The sequence below is a fragment of the Bombus flavifrons genome, chromosome 13 (assembly GCF_040668555.2).
Source record: "Bombus flavifrons isolate JBK064 chromosome 13, iyBomFlav1_principal, whole genome shotgun sequence".
NCBI classification, from domain to species: domain Eukaryota; kingdom Metazoa; phylum Arthropoda; class Insecta; order Hymenoptera; family Apidae; genus Bombus; species Bombus flavifrons.
This window is the reverse complement of record NC_138454.1, coordinates 8,388,373-8,405,673: the sequence shown is the minus strand read 5'-3', so window position 1 is coordinate 8,405,673 and position 17,301 is coordinate 8,388,373. Positions and strand designations below refer to the sequence as shown.

Here is a 17,301-nt window from a genome sequence, read left to right as displayed (position 1 = left end):
TGCTGGCTTCGAATTTCGATGTATTCATCGAACGTCGGGATCGACGATGAGTATTGAATCGTCATCGTATACCTCTGTATTTGTACCATAGTTATCCAGTTTACGATATATATCTGATATGAAACGGTTTTCGTATCTTTGCTGCGATTCAACGGTACCGTGATTATTTCTTTGCAGGGAACAATGGGCGAGAAGTTGCGGAAGGTGGGCGAGAATCATGCAAAAATCCTCGTTCGACGGAACGTAACCGCATTTAATCGGGGTGAATGACAGGAAAGCGTCTCCTCGTCTGAGAGGAGATTGGGCACGACGGAGAGGAGGGGAAAGTGGCTGCAGGGCCAGAGGGAAGGAAATAATCTTTTAAGGCAGCCGAAGAAGTTGCCGCAGTTATAAACAGAAATTTAGATCCAGTTGCCAAAGTAAACACCGGAACCTTGGTAGTTTGGTGCTTCCTTTCCCGTTCCACTTCGGAACGCTTGATCCACCGCACCCTCTGCTCCTCGCCTCTATTTTACCACATCCTTCTCTCTTGCCGCGTCGCGTTCTTCCGAACATAGAACTTTTCACTTAGCTCCCTTCGTCGATAAAAAGTTGCCTGATCTAATAACTGGCGACACCGGTGACTCCGTCAACTCTTCCTTTTCCCCTACTCACCACTACCATCTCCGTAGTACCACGCTACGTTCTCTCCATTCTTCATTTCCTTTCAAGGTTTTTCGATCGAACTTCCGCCAACGATCTCACGGTGGATTAAATACCAGTTCGAAGAAACGCACCGGTGAATGCGATCTTTACACATCTAAAATTCGAAATCCTGCGAAATGGTTCTGCTAAAAAGGTTTGCCTAATGCGAGATACGAGCTCGAGTATTTAATGAATTTCATGTATCTTAGGTTTCGCTGGATCAAGAAGGAGACTTGGGGAAAAGCGGAACTGTTGGTTGGCGGATAGATGTGTCTACGGATAGAAACTTCTCGACCGCTGACCAAGTCCAAAGTTGTTGCCGTGCCTTCAAGAACGTTTCAACAGTTTACAGCGGCAGATTAAACACACCCGTTACTTTTGCGTATCGCGCGAATAGTTTGCTGGACTTACCGCCTGTTACACGACACGTCAGAGAAGGTGTATCGCCTTCCTCGTAAGGACCTGCCGTTCCGTTTACTATCCTGCCCCACTGATCCAAAATGGTAGGTTGTTCCGGTGGCACTAAAACAGACAAGGATTCTCGATCAGGCCAAGTCAATTTACTAGCACTTGGAAAATAAGCATAAAACTTTTGTCATTCATCGCCACGTTGTCGTAATATCGTTCGAATAACCTATTTCGGACACTGGAAAGTTAGGAGTGGCTCGGCAGCAAGTTTCATAGGAGGTTCTTCGGATGGAATTCGTTCCAACTGTAGTTCCAGTGTGCCGTATCGACTCGTGTGTAGGTATGATCGTTTGCGGATTAAGCGCAACGATATTTTTGGCTGGAATATTCGTTCTCGGAGCAGAGTCGGATAAACCAACCTGGATATTTCTCTCGCTTTTTCGTTATTTTGGAAGTTAGCTGCATACGTCCAACGTATTCGATGCTTTATCAGCGAGGTTACGGCGAGCCACACCTACGTTTATTCCTCTTCCTGGCTTTCTGTCTGCCTTTCCGCTATCACCCTATTTAGCCGATGCATCGTTCGTTCGCAGAAGCTTATAGCTCTGCCTATATCGAACAACGTCGCTGCAAACGCTTTGACGGATATAATCGTTAACGATTGGAAATGAATTTCGATCAATTGCAAAACACGAAGATCCGTACAATTAATGGAACGTGTACGTTTTCATGTGATTTTGATATAACACGGGAATCACTGGCCGATATTGTATATCGATGTTACCGCGACGATAAAAATGTACGGGCTAAAGCAACGCCGATTCCTCTAGAATTTCGTTCCGTTTCGTTCGATGTCAACGAGTAAATAAAAAAAAAAAGAAGTATTTGGTAACTTGCAAAACGTACATCATAGGTTTGCCAGAATGCAGCGATACTGTTTTCACGATCGATGCCAAGATCACAGGCCACTCAAAAAATTGCTTTAAGCGGATATAGGAATGGTTATTCGATTCTGTGATGTCGCGACAGAAAAACTAACGCGGAACGATCGAGTCTTGTCGTAAACTGCGACAAATCCGAAATAACGTTACGATTCTTGCCTAGCGAGCGTTCGATGTATATTCGCCTAAGCTTCTTCCACTCGTTTCACACCGTCGCTCTCTGTACCGTAAATTTTGATCGAAAAATTGCAAATTAAAATGAAATTTACCGACATCGCGTTCTTAACTATACGTTTCATCAAGTTTTCTAGGTATGTTTTTCTAATGCCAAGCCTCTTGAAATCAGACAGCTCGAAACTTTTTCCCTCGTAACTCAATTGCTGTCGGATCCAGCCCATTTTAGGCGATCCTTTTTCCAAACCGTTAAAATCCGAGCTTGCAACTTTCCATTTTAATCTTCGGACGGTCTCGATCAAAAATTTCGAAATCGTCGCGATTTAGATTTAACCGTGGAGAGAGATCGTAGTAATATGCGCGAGCTTCCTCGAAATGGAGAATTGCAGGGAAATCGATGAACGGATTGTAAAGCAGCTTAATCAAGCGCTGGGAGATTCGGTAAATTCAATTCCCTGGCAACTCCATCGAAAACTCGTTTCTATGACCGCAATGAAATTTTATCTCTGCTTTGGCCTGCACTGCCTAGGCACTGGTACGTACGTGTAAAGTATTCACGAGAATTTATGGTCGCTTTTCAATCCATAATTGCCGATATCGATGAAAACAGGGCGCCGTTCATTCTGGCCATGCGTGTCAGCCTGCCAATCGATTGATTGATCACGATTTCGTCCTTCGAACGGATATCGAATTCCAGGTAATCCTCGTTCGATGTCTGGATCGAGATTCTATCGAAAATAAAAATTGCAGATATTTCGAATAGACCGGTCACACGATATAGCAACATTTTTATATATACATAGACAGGGTGTCGAATTTTCATACAAAGATGAATACATCGAAAGAAGAACATAATCGGGATGAATATTACGTAATAAAATTTACCAGAGAAATTAAGGTTGATCTCCGATCCAATTAACCGATTCGATCGTATGCCTCATCCGATTAGCGATTTGAGTGATATTAAACGTTGCTCAAGAATTCCAGCAATAGACTCGGTTCTCTTTCGAAATTGAAAAGGTACTAGACTTGCTCGCGACGCTGTCTGCATCTTTCCATTAAGCGAGCGGATAAATTTGCAGATTCAGTTGTCTGAATGTAATGGCGATTTGTAACAGAGATGAAAGAAGAATTCTTGATTCTCGTCGAAACGAATCGAAACTACATAAATAGGTTTGGAGAGCGCGCGAGATTCATAGACTGTAGACGATGATTTAAAGTTTAAACGAAGCGAAGCACGGTTGGTGCGCCTCGCACTCGATAACGGTTGACTTTCAATGCCAATACAGAGAATATCCAGACGTTCGCGGTGCTGGAAGAGATCGTAGCGGGACGAGTAGCGAGGAGAGCAAAGTGGTGCCGGGAGATGGAGGTTGTAATGGCAATTACCAGTGGTAATCAATGGACCTCGCTCAGACCACGCCGATAATTTCAGGGCTGGCTGGAAAATAGGCACCCCTATGTAGCATAGCTGCGCATATATCTGAGGCTGCCTCGCTTTACGCGTATCCACCGTTACCAGCGATGGTCATCCAATTCTCTCTGTTGCAAGCTGTCGAGCAATTTAGTCGCGCGCAGCTTCCTACCACCTCGAGTGTCGAGTTCAATTTTAAACATCGCCAATGTACATTCTATATTTCTATATGAGAAATTCACTCGCTATGACGCGCATGAAAAGTAATAACTGTAGAAGCTTTTAGATAGACGCCAAGTTCAAGATGATTAAATAGAATTAATCGATTAAAACGCATAACGTACGCGTACCTGTAAAATCTCTATGGATGTTTTAATTTCCACCGATTCGTATCGGAGATACGAAGCTGAAATAACTTGGGGTAGTCGGTACGGTTGGTAGACGTACGAGCAAAAAATGGTTAGTTCGTGTACGAAGGTGGAGAAATGAAGGGACGTTGGAGGTGGTGCACACGCTGGCCGCAATTTTAATCGAGTTAATTACAAACCACTGTGTACACGCAGCCAGAGCCTGTGCACGCGTTTATCCGAGATCGTTCTCAGAAACTATCGCCCATCTATCCTAACCGAGGGAAATGTTGGCGAAACGTTGACAATCGGGCGACACCTCTTCCTTTTTCCGGTTAGCGGGGCGCGATTGTTACTTGTAGTTGGGAAATTGCGCCGAAGGCTGAATCTCGTAACGAGAGAAGCCAGTGTAACGGGAGAAAATTAGCAACGACGAATGAAACATTTATTTCAGAAGGGTATTGAGTTTCCGAATTCGCAAGCGAGGAAATGCAACGCTACGTAACCGCGCACAAAACGCTCAGCTTTTTATTTCGCCATGGCGGTCGTTCGATTTCGAACAATGCGATTCGCAGGATCGCACGATGGGCTTCAAACTGGAAAGTAAAGCACGTTCTCCCTTTAATTTGCCAAACTTTAATACATCCGCGAATTTTCATCCGAAACGTTGTACTCGTATTATCCGAATCGGAGAGACGCGACGGATTAAAACATAGCGAAAAACTGTCGTTCAAGCCGACTAAACGACGCAACGCGACGACAGCAAGTTGTAATTTCTGTATACGCGCGAAACGTTTCACGGTGTGATAATTAAAAATATTCTGAACGCATTCGCAGGGATTTATTTGGAAATTCGCGTTTGGAAAATTGAATACGATCGAAATAGGAGGGAGAGGCTGTGAGAATATCATGGCGATACGTTGGAACGCGAGTTGGATTTGTTTTGATACTAGTTACGCGATCATGGATATGAGGGATTACCCGTTAAATAGATTCGTCCGATCGAGCTCCGTTATAATAATTCAAAACGTTCGTTACCACGATACTCGCGTATATACGATGTCCAGTGATCTACGGGAATTATAGCTGCTCGATTTAACATCATAATTCTTACATTGTTATGGAAATTTCCTTTAACTCGACTAATTACCGAAACATCGAACCTCTCGTTTCCGCGGTCGATACGCGGCGAATGAATCAGCGAAATAGCGATCGCGCTTGGACGCGTCGACATTGTTCATTGAGATCGACGAACGAGGATGGATCGTTGCGTTGCCAGAATTTCCCGTCGCGTCGCATCGCGTCGCTTCGTATGGAGGCGAAAAACCTGCGAATTACACGGCATCGTCTGAGCGCCTAACCGAGAGAAAAGCAATTGCCGCTTACAGAGGAAACGAGGCGTAGGCGCGTGTGCGATATAACGTTAAACTCGAACTGTTATAATATATTAGTTGGATCGATGCCTCGCATTACCATACGTTTCACAGTGGATTCGCGTGATGGAAGTCTTCGCGTCAATTGCCAGACCCTATTGAGAGAAATACCGTGGTGCATCGATGGTAGGAGCCACTATTAAGTCAGACAACTGGGAAGCGTGTTAAATTTCAAGGGAATGGTTCCCCAATAGTAATAGCCGAGTGGTGTCAGACGAGCAGAAACATTATCGTAAGTGGCGAGAGAGAGCGAGAGAGAGAGAGAGAGAGAGAGAGAGAGAGTCTCGTGGTCGGACAGCACAGCTTTAAGATCCGCCGGAGTAGAAATTGGAGTAGATTCTCTCTCTGGCTCATCGACACGCAGACCTTTCTCGTAGTCCTCCGCTCCATTGATCTCCGGCTTTGATCAACCCCGTAAACGGCCCGGTTACCGCTGGGTAGGCTTTTTAAATATTTAAGGACCTATCCAGATTAAATGGACGCCTCGTATTCGTTACGCTCCAATTAATTCTCGGCTGCGACACTTTTTAAATTCTGGCGCCGATCTGTCAAAGTGACTTTTCGGTTTAAAATAATCTAGCGAAAGCCGGTTCGGTCGCGCAGCTAAGAAATCGACGGAAATCGTTGGTCTGATGCGAACGACCCACTGACCTAGCCGAGAATGGAGCAGATTGCTCGCAGTTATCGGGATCCCCGACTCGTTTCCCGCAGGCTAGATCGCACCTTCAGATGGCATTCGCAAACGAAATTGCATGTCACGAAAAAATTCGCTTATTATTCCGCTCTCGGATTCTCCGACAACGATATCGCCACATTTTTGCCCCAGATTAATCTTGCTTACTCGCTTCCTTTCGTTTCTGTGTGGCGACTTTCCTACCATTCGATCCGAACGAGATCCATTAGACGGTCGAGATCGATAGCCGACTATCAAATACGTATTATCGCTCTTGTATCAATTAAAATGTTTTCTTTTTCATTATTCATCGACGCGGCGAGAACAGTTTACGATTTATGGAATAGACTTCCGCGCATAATAATTACCATTGGCCGCCCGCTCGAACAATTCTTTATTTGCATTTTTATTGTTCTCCAGTATCTGAAAACTCGACCAACAAACAAATGCGCGGTTAAATAAACACTTTAATAAATTCTCCGACGCCCTCGCGCCTCCTCCTCCACTAGCGCAAAATATTTTTCCATCTACCGACCGATGCGATAAAGTCTCCAGCCAGGGTTTCGATCAACGTCGTCGGAAGCTTATCTCTCGGTCCTCTAACCTTCGGTCCTCTTTCTCTTCTCATTTTTTGCGCTACCGTTAATCCGCCGCCAGAACAGCTAGCTGGCTGGTGCATTCGATTGAAGAGAATAGCCTAGATTGAACCGTGCATACAAAAGGTAAATTGTTATTGACAAGAATATCATGGTCCATGCCGTGACGTTCCGTATTGGTTAAGGCGACAGCGATTTCTACCCTACAACGAGATAAATCGATTCTCGAACAATTACCACCCTTGTAGTACAGACCGTCTAGCGGTTAGGTACGTCGACAGAAGCCACGTCATTCTGCCACGACTTCTACGCTCTGCCTTCTTCCTTCTCTCTACTGCCTCTCTCGTTTCCCTTTTTCGAGTCGAGTATCTCCTCCGCCGTTCGCCGTCTTTCTTCCCAGCTTTTCATCCTTTTTTTCTGTCTGCGGCAATCTTGGATTATCCTCTCGCGCGACGATCTCCAAAGGAACGAGCACGAACACTCCCGGGAAAAGGGGTCCCAGAGACGCGCGGAAATTCTGCCTCCACCGGAGGGAAAATCATTCGCTCTGGTGTATACATACCTTCGCGAATGGATAGATGAAAATACACGAATATCCGTACTCGGTCTGGTCCTACGATTAACGTATTCCTTTTCACGGGAAATCCGCCGCGTTATGGCAGCAACCGGAACAATTAGATTGTAAAATCGTCGCGAGAAATTGTTCGCGGGAATGAATGCGTTTTACGTTAAGTATACTTTAATCTCCAGGGTAACGTCGTATTGCTCGGAAATATACGTATGAACGCGCGACCATACTTGAAAAAAAAAAAGACTATAAAACGTAGGAAAGTAGGATGATTCAGGCTGATAACAATTTTTGCGTTCGCCTCTTGATAGCATCGGGAGAACTCGTCGCGCGTCACGTTAGACTTTCGTAGTTGGCGTAGATGCAAAGCACGTTAGCGAGAAAAGCAGAAAGTTACAAGTAGCGAAACTTTCGCAGAGTCGGTTGGTCAACTTGCGAGTCTTCGTTAACGACATTCTTTCCACCTCGATTAATAATTACCTTCACGTGGATGTTTGAGCGGCGACGTGCTGAAATTTCGCCCTGGCTGACGTTCGGCAAACGTCCATGCCGAAAACTTCTCGTCGACGTTGAAATTTTCGAAAAATTCGCTCCACTAACGAAACTCGGTATTTTCGGGATTGTTGTCGGATTTTCCGCGATTTCTAACAGTCGAACGAGCCAACGAACCGAACGCCTAGAAAAATTAGCTTCTAATGGATTACATCCTTCGGGAAGCAACGTTCGAGCTAAAATCCATCATCTCGCGGGTACTATTAAACCGTCTGAAGATTTTCGTCTTTGAAGGATGTGCTATGTATATGCGGGTGTATACATAGTCTGTCACGGCACGACAAGACATAGTACGATACCTCGTTCTTGGATTTCAATAAAAATGTCAAATTTTATTTTCAAATTCGTCGACGGGAACGTCGTCCCATCGTTCATGTTCCTTGTCAGCCTCGAGCTCGTCGTTCTCCGCGAACTAGATCCTCTTTCGTCCCGCTCTCTCTCTCTCTCTCTTTCTCTCTTTCTCTCTCTCTTCCTTTTCACTGCCTTTCTTGACGTTAACAGCTCGCAGCTAGCGTCGTTCGAGTCGATAGCGAGAACGTAGTTCTCCATGAGAATTCCAGCTCGCATCCGTCACCACGATGCGACACCGAGTCGTGGTCTACCTCCGACTGTATCATCGGACGACCGATAAAAATAATAAGGAAGATCGTATCGAAAAGGACGTCTGCCGTTTCCTTTCCAATTTGTTTCGTGTGCTCGATATGTCGTCGTTCGGTCGTTAATCAAACGGTCCAAGGACCAGCGAAGCGGTGTAACGATGTCCGTTCGGAATATCCGGATGACAAAGCGGATGCGAAGCCCGAAAGAAACAGGAGTTTTCAATGGCAAGAGGTGGACTAGACTGGTTGGTCACGAGGTCGTGAATTAATTTGCACCATCGTCCATTCCATCCTCCCTTGCCATCGTCGAAAAGTTAAATTCACGAATCGCGCGAACTACACGAGTTTCCACTACCCTGCGAAAATTCAAACGAACCGTTGGTGTACGGCCGTGCCATTCGTTCGTCGAGAGATCGTGGTGCGGTTTTAAAATACTTGACCACGCTCCAATGGAACTCGTCGGAATGACCAACATGCAAGATGTCGCGCTGGACAAACGCGAAAGGTCGTAGATAAAATAGTTTACTTTTGCATTCCGTTAGAAAATGTTGTATAGTTGAGTTACTCGAGGAATAGAAAGTGCCATTGACGAAGGTATTTCGGCTATTGGCGAAATGGCAATGACGACGCAAGATATTCATCCGCGTTATTCTCCGTTTCGTCTCGCAAGCTCCTAGGCGAAGCGGAGGAAAGTACTACGGTCGTGGCTGTCTCTGAAAGGAGTAAAAAGAGACGAGGGAAGACTGGAAGCAAACCGGTAAAAAAAGAAGGAAAGCTGGCTAGCGAGCTGCTTCAGCTTCTAGCTGCTGCCCCGTTCTCATCTTCTCCGCTGTTCCGGACGATTTGAATAAGCCTCGTAAGCCTGAAGCTCCGGGCGAGTTGAAAAGCCGCGCGATGTTTGCCGAATGCCACTTCGTATGCCGGCAACGCAGAACCAGGGACGTTTTTAAGCGCGTGTGAGCATTTTTCATGCGTACCTCGCGTACCGATGTCACGCGACACGTCGTCACAGCATACTTTACCCGTGTTTCTACGGAGAAAAGATCGGAACAAGGAAGCACTGCTTGACCAAACAAGTCGGTACACACCGTCGTCATTTTCTCCTTTTTTTTCTTTTTTTTTTTTTTGGTTGCATGTCAAAACCAGGCGACTACCGAGATTAATTTCTCCGGTGTTTCTTTCGAGAGTTTACGAAAATTCCGTTTTACGCCGTTGGCAAGACCGACGCGAATACAACGAACTTGGAACGCTTCAGCAGGGAGTTTCATTCAATTTGTATATTTCGAGTAAGTTCTTAACGCAATCCACAGTTTTTACTTTACCGTTTGTTTCGCAATTAAATCGAAATTTATGAATCTTAATTTCATCTCCGATTCGAATCGGACGAACAATTTTGCAACTGGCTCAGACGATAAATAAATGCGAATTCGATGAGATCAACGGTGGTCTTTGTCTTTTCCAGTATCTCATCCCGTAGCCTTCTTTCCGCTCCATCGTCTACCTTTTTACCTCGATTCGACCTGCTTTCCTGACGATGACCGTTCCATTACTCGGTAGTACGCCAAAAGCTGCTTGTTAAATTTTTACGGCCAGCAGTTTCCTCGAGGACGACTCGCCAACAGCCGTGTTATTCTTTAAGATTGTCTAGACGCAAATGAAATATTTATGGCGACGTATAAATTAAATCGATAACATTAGTTGGTGGAAACGTTTAATTTGAGAAGCGTATCGGTCGGGACCGTGTTCCGAAAACGAAAGAAGTTGGTTGTTCGACACGACGCGACGCTACGGGAACAAAAAGGTCTTACGAAGAGCGGGCGACTAGAAAAGAAAGGAGATCTTGGGGGTGGTAGGTCGTAAGACGAGGAAGAAGAGGTCAACGAACAAAAGGCTTTCTTGTTTGACAGGGTATAAAAGGCAAGATGGCTAGGAATTCTCGATGACTAGGAAGAAGACTCGCGTTGCCTTTCATCTTTCCGCGGCTGCAGCTTACGTCTTTTGGATGCGGACGCGGTCTTAGCAGAGCGCTCGGAACAACGTTGATTAGCCGGAATTCTGTGAAGAAAGAGACGACGTCGACGACGAGGACGATTTCACGGCACAGAGAGGAGAGGTGGATTTTGTCGGGAATTCTGCCATGTCTCGTGCACGCTTCCGCCAATTCGTATATTCTTTTCGACGAGCGATCGTTCCCGTACCGGCAGCCGATAAGTCAAAACGGCGGACGTTTTAATTATAGAGAGGCCGGATATTGCAAGGCACACGGAAACGAAGCTAACGCTACCGATCCTCGTTAATTTCGACTTATTCTTTTCCTCCCATCTGAGCCGCTTTCTTTTACCTTCTTTTCCGACCGAACGAAATGGGATCCGGAACGTTGTGCGTTTTTATCGAGACCAGAGATTGAATTATGATCACCGCGTGGTACCGCTGGCCGATTAATCTTCGATTAACGCGCCAAATTCGATCATTAAGGGACGCACTAGCAGGTCCGAAAGAATCGTAAAATATGATCGGTCTTTTTCTATCCACGAGAACGTTTCGACGTGGTGCCCGGCTTTGCCGCAGCGTCCCAGAAAAACTAACTTCGACGGTAAAAGTAAATAATTAATATCTCGAAGATAGCCGATTCGCGGAAAATTTGATGCCACGGTTCGTTGTACGATTCCCGGGGATACAGTTCTATTCTTGGCAGCGAGACCTCGATCGACCGGTCGTTCTTTAATTACAGTGGCGTGCATTCGTGTAAAAGTTCGACTAACTTGGAAGGGCAGATTTCGATCCAAGTGTTTAAATCGTTGGTCGGCAAATAGCTGTCCTTCGATTCCTTGATAACTCGTTAATCGAGATCATACGATGCCTCGACGTTTCGCGGTCCTTTATCGGCCTGAAATATCCGCAACCGTGAAAAAACGAGTTCGCGTTACCTTCAACTCGACGCTCACCTCTATAAATCACCACGAATCGCTTAACACGCCATCTTTGCCACGGCGTTTGACCCCTTCCGAACATAGATGGGATAAAAGCGAGGAAGAAAGGGGCGGTGTGGGAGGGAAGAGAGTTACAGGTCGAAAAACAAGGAAGAATTTTTGCTGACAGGGTGATGGTCGCGATCTACGCGATCTATAGAGGTTTTTCAATTCCGAAAAAGTCCCTCGTTCCCCTTCAGTTTTCGCTGGCGGTGGATGGTGACGCAACAGACATTTCTCGAGAGAAACGTTATCCGACACCATACGTCGTCCGGATAATGCAAAGGGAAGCAAGGGTCGGTAAGAATAATGCGGGTGTTTCCAGAAGTCGTCGACGAGCTAGCGAGCGAGCGAGCGAACGAGCGAGCGAAATGGATTTTCGCGAGTTTCCATGGGATATGGGTTATGGGTCTGCGAAAGGAATGAGAGAGCGGGGATACGGTCGGGAAACGGTTCGGGGATACGAAACGACGGGCGAAAAAGTGGCCGCGATTCGTATAAAGTGATTTTAAGTGAGAGCCAGCTCGCCATTTCTCCCGGCAAAAGTTCGCCCCGTTGAGATATGGCTGCAAATATTAAAATCTGCTGGCCGGTCGTCAGATTTCTAGCTTTGCCTGCGTGCCTCACCCCGTGAATCAGTGGTTGCCATTCCTCTACCAGCCAGACTACATAACGATTTCTCGTCTCGTTTCCGTTTCCTTTTCATCGATTTCTCCTTCGAAAGACGCGACCCATCGCGTCGCACGCGCTTTATTTCGGCGAGTACGTCTTCAACCGGAAATCGAAGATTACTTGCCAGGAGAAATAATTCTTCGGTTGGCCGAGCGATCGATATACCACAGAGGTAACTTACGCTGTGTCCTCGCCTCGATAAACGTTTCGACGTCTTCTCGTTCGTTTCTTATTTTTCCACGACCGATAGAGATATCGGCGATTCTTGCTTTTGCAGGAAGCGGAAGCGCGTATTGAAAGTCACTGCGAGGAAAGTTGGTGGGCACGTGCGACGATATCGATAGGAGTTGGGGAATAGATGTGGCGAAGAGTGCCAGAGGAAGAATGGCCAAGCAGTTTTCACAGTAAGAAACTTGTTAGATCAGACGTATTAGCAGATTCGAAGATATATCGCGTCCTACTGAAGTGCTGCAATCGCGAACTCCTGCGAACCGCTTTCCGATCGTAATATTCCGAGAAACCCGAGTCAGGAATAAACTGTGATATTTCGGCAAATTACGAATCCGTATTTATTACGACCGAAATAGGATTTTCTCCGGCGTTGTCGCTGTCGCTGTCATCGTTGTTGCGCGAACAACTTTGAACCTCTTCGTAATTAACGAATACTTTGGCTTGCAAATTGCTACACCGACGACGGTAAAATATTTGCGTAGCATTGTTAACGTCGCGACTAAAAAGTTAAAATAGCTTGGAATTCGCGCAGCAAGAAGGACTTTCTCCTTTTGGGCCAGTACGCTGAAACGCCGACAGGATTGAATCGGAACGTATTTGGTCTTGGATAAGGACGTATTCGAAGTTTGTTGAAAGCACACTTTGAACTTTATATCCGAAGGATTCGTACTTGGAGACATTTACGGGGCAGCTGTAGACTCCTCGCTAAGAATCTTGTTAGACTCGGAACTTTGTAAACGCCTGCATCCGTGCGGATTGTGCTCGACTGTGTCAGCTCTGGTACCTGAGGTTCGTTTGGACCTTCGAAACTCGACCGTTACCGCGAGAATACGATCAGAATGGGACAGTCCCTTTCCAAGCACGACATCCTATTGCAGTTGATAATTTGAGGATATAAAAGCCATATAGAATCGGACGAGCAACGCGGCGATGAACAAAAAGGCTGATGATTATTGGCGAGCATGGAACAGGCGACAGGTTTCGAAGAAGAGTGGATCAGAGGACGGAAGAATTTCGAACGGTAACGTGGCGTTCGAGCGGAGACAGAGTTGGATGCGTTCTCGTAGAAGACGGTATCCTCGGTGAAATATTCGTCGACAGCAGTACGGCGAAGAAAATTTTGTGTACTTATTGAGTTATGTACCCGCTCCACGTTCGTCGGATGTATCGGGCCAATTTAGGCGTCTGCAGTCAGATCGCCGCGTAGGAGGGACTGAAACGGGGCCAAAACGGGGCGGAACATGGAAGAGCCGATTTCTACGTCAATATTTGCGAAACATTACGCTACGACGACGTAGCATATATTCGTCAACCGACACACGTACGAATCTCGATGTGCCGGCGCATCCGCGAGCCTCGCCTGCCTTCCGGAACAACTTTCTCTCCAGTCGATGCAACAACGAATCACGCATTCCGCATTATCGAATCACGAGCTGTGGCTAGAATCCGTCCGATAAAATCTGCATTCCGTCTGGTATTCGTACGCGATGCGTTCCGACGTATCGATCGTTCGTGATAATCCTACGATGACCACCGCTACGAACCAGTTTCTCGATCGACGTTCAACGCCGGTTCAATGACGGTTCCGGTTGATCGATCGAAATTTTCTAATGCTGCACCGAGAAATCAATATTCGAACGAGCGATCGATAATGTTCTTTAATCTTGAGATTGGATCATTTTTTCCGTCGATCGAAGAGTCTATGTACCTGGCTGCGCGATCGATTCTCGACGATCAATGACGGCCATTAATCTTCGGGACATTCATTTAACTGCAGAAGGGTTTCTTCCCCCTCGTTCAATTTCCCACTAATTACATTCGTATTCGAGAGCGGAACTGGTCGTGGCACCGGTTACAGCGGGGAAGCAGTTGCAAGTACGGCCAAACAGGTGGCAATACTCACACTTGGGAGTCACACGGGTCTTCTCGTGGGAAACTAACGTGATTACCGGTCGTTTTTGGCTACCCACGTATGCTTCAAGCAACCGATGCACCGAATGTCGATTCCATTTTGTCGCTGGCCTCCTTCTTTCGATTACGCGACACATCCCTTGCCGACCTAACTGCTCGATAACATCGACTCTGTGGACTATACGGCGAACCACCAGCTATACCGTTTTCACGCGAAACTCTCGCAAATACACCGACTAATTGCACGCTGCTTTTTCTCCTGTTTGCAATTATCTGTTTCTGCAGAATCGGCGCAGCTTAACGAAGCTTTAAGGAAACGAAAGAGTTAGGATCAAGATACAAATTAGGATCAAGATGCGATTAGCCGCAATCTCGTCTATTTAATTCGGCCGGATAACGAGATTTCACGCTCCGAATAGAATTCTTTTTAACTACAACGCGCAAAAGCTTCTCGAAATGGAGCAATCGCTGTTTCTTCGCGAACCTGAAAGCTCTGAAAAGCTCTGCGAGGGATACCCGTCTTCTATTCTGCCATTCGCATCCACGAGCTCGGCTCGAAATCTGCGAGAGAAAGTTCTTGAGGAACTAGCGTCGCATTGGCGGCGGCGGCCTCCGCCGCGCCAGTACCTTCTACTTGGAATAATTCGCGTAGTTAGCGACCGGCAGTTTATCACACCGCGGGTGACAACACTCGCTCGTTCTAACGCTCTGTTAGCCCGCAAGCCTGTTGTCGGCACACACATAGTTCAGCAAGCCGGAACCAAGATCGCGCGGAGTGCGAAGTAAGCGTCGGCTTGGAAGGAGTCCTCCGAATGCTCCGGAAATCGAGCATGGGTTGCATTCCTGTAAAACTACTTCTCCTAAATATCGGCGTTCCTCGCTGATTCCACCCCTTTATCCCCTGGATGCTGCTTCTTTTCACTTAACCAGTCACGACGTACTATAATAGAGTTAAAAGTACATCCTCCGAGATTCGCGTTCTTTTTCAACAAAGCAATTAAGAAACGACATACTTTATCGAGGTAGCTGCTTTGAAGAAGTTGCCCAGCAACTGGAAATAAATAACGACTCGTTTTTTGTTCGAATTTGCCAACCTTTAAATTTATTCGATTAAAGGCGCACTCGTACGGTCAATTTACATTTTTGAATTGCCCGCATAGGAATTGGATAATTACGTGCCACGAGAAAATCATATTTTTTCGACGTTGCTCGTCCTTTTTCAACCGGGCAAAATCATAAAACGGTTTGTAATTTTTCGTAGCTTTTGCCGTGCACGCACGGCTCTTCTTCCAGCTTTAATCTTTTTACCCGAGATAGCAGAGAGTATATTTTCTAGGATTTAAGATGTCTTTTCCTTTATTGCACAGTTGTAGCTGCAGTTGTTCTAGCGAACGATCGTCGATCTTCCAGGTTTCTACCTCTCTCTCTCTCTCTGCCTTTTTCTTTCTTTCCGTTTCTCTCTCTTTCCCTCTGCCACACCACATTACGATCCAGCCAGCACATATTTAAAGTCGTCCAAAAATTTAGAGAGGTCCAAAAATTTTAATCGTATAATCTCGTTGGCTCGTGGAAAATTCTCTCGGATGGCGGTGCAAGTTTTGTACCAAGTATCTCGTCGTAGATTCTCTCGTGTATTCGGAAATTCAAGGTGTTGTTCGGATTTGCTGATAATCTGGTACAACGCGATGGCGAAGCACTTAAACGCCGTAGTCGGACGTTGAATAAATTTGCCGGGAACCCTGTCGCGCCAGCAGCATCTTTCCAATTTCGCCGTGGGAGATGCAGGCTCTAGAGGCAACGGAGAAGTGCGAAGGCCTCGGTGAAAATCGTGGTGCGCGAGAGCGGATTTATGCCGGTCATAAATTCATACGACTTCGCGGACCGTTTTTCCGATCTCGGACCCCGTTTTGCCAGCCCCTTTCTAACTCATCGTCCCTTTACCCTCGGCCCTCGGCCAAGCCAACATTCACACCTTTTTACCCTTGTCGCATTCCGTACGAGCTCGCCCATCTTGTCGCATTTTCATTCCGCCGACTATTTCGCCGGTAGTGCGACTCCTTGTGCGACCGCGATGGAAATTTCGATCGTTCGGCTTTCCACAGTCTTTTGTGATCGTGAAAGACAAATGCTATCTCGGTCTCTCTTTTTCTCTTCTTCTTTATTCTTCCTTTAACTCTCTTCTTCTTCTTTTTTATTTGTTCCTTTATTTCAGTCTGGCTTCTCCTTTTGCTCGTTGTGTAGCGATGCCGGTTCGCTGGAAGAAAGAACGCGAACACGCGTATAATCGCCGGTTTAATTCGATTTGCCAGTGGCCTCGCCGGTGGAGCATTAGCAATGCCGCGGAACCGAGGGCCGGATTATCGAAAGCGAGTAGAAAAGCGAAGAGTACTGCAGAAAGGAGAAGTACTCGCGATTCAATTTATACGGTTCGCAAGAGGACAACGGACGTGGGGGTTAATTATCCTCGCCACGGAGAGGCTCGATTATGTACAGCTATCCGGTGGCCGATAGCGCGCAACCAACTTTTTTCCCTTGCAGGCCTCCTCGTCCTTTTTCTTTTACCTTCTCTCTCTTTCTCTTTTTCGCCCGCTCTTCTCTTACTATTTTTCCCCATTAGTCGGCGCGTAGCACATAACCCTACACCTGCACCGGCTGGGAAAAGGGTTGCCGACCTCGGTACAAACTCCCATAGTACGTTCAGAGGAGCGTATGCGCACGAGTAAAAGCCCGGAAAAAATTGCTGCTCAACGCTTTTCAAGTGAAATTGCTGCTTGTTGGAATAAAGAAGAGTTATTTAACGAGTCATCGATGCGCGCTTCTTCTCGTCCTGGGTCTTTTCAATTTCGAGATCATTCCGATATCGACTGCCTTTCCTCTCGACCGATGCAACGCTCGCTTCGTCCTTAAATCAACTATTTTACGAAATCGCTTTCGAATTTCGTCCGTTCGGCAAGCTGCCTCTCCGAAACGATTTCGTTTCGTTTCCGATATTTGCCCTTGACGTAAGGATCGACTTTTTAGCGGGCGAAGCTGAACGACGAACATTTAGTGCACGGTTTCGTTAGGCCACGACGTTAAGAGGTAATCGCGTCGGAGATCGAATAGATATCGATTCGGGAAAAACGTCGA

The 17,301-nt window shown here is 46.4% G+C and overlaps 1 protein-coding gene across 2 annotated transcripts in view; it reads right to left on the bottom strand.

The window, feature by feature from the left end:
- The window catches only part of LOC138186344 (kin of IRRE-like protein 1), a 256,576-nt gene that overhangs the window by 52,027 nt on the left and 187,248 nt on the right, over positions 1-17,301 (bottom strand). For both annotated transcript variants that reach the window (XM_069126144.1, XM_069126143.1), the window contains exon 4: positions 1,096-1,206. In XM_069126144.1, coding sequence (XP_068982245.1) covers positions 1,096-1,206 — 111 coding nt within the window. The remainder of the gene's footprint in view (positions 1-1,095; positions 1,207-17,301) is intronic.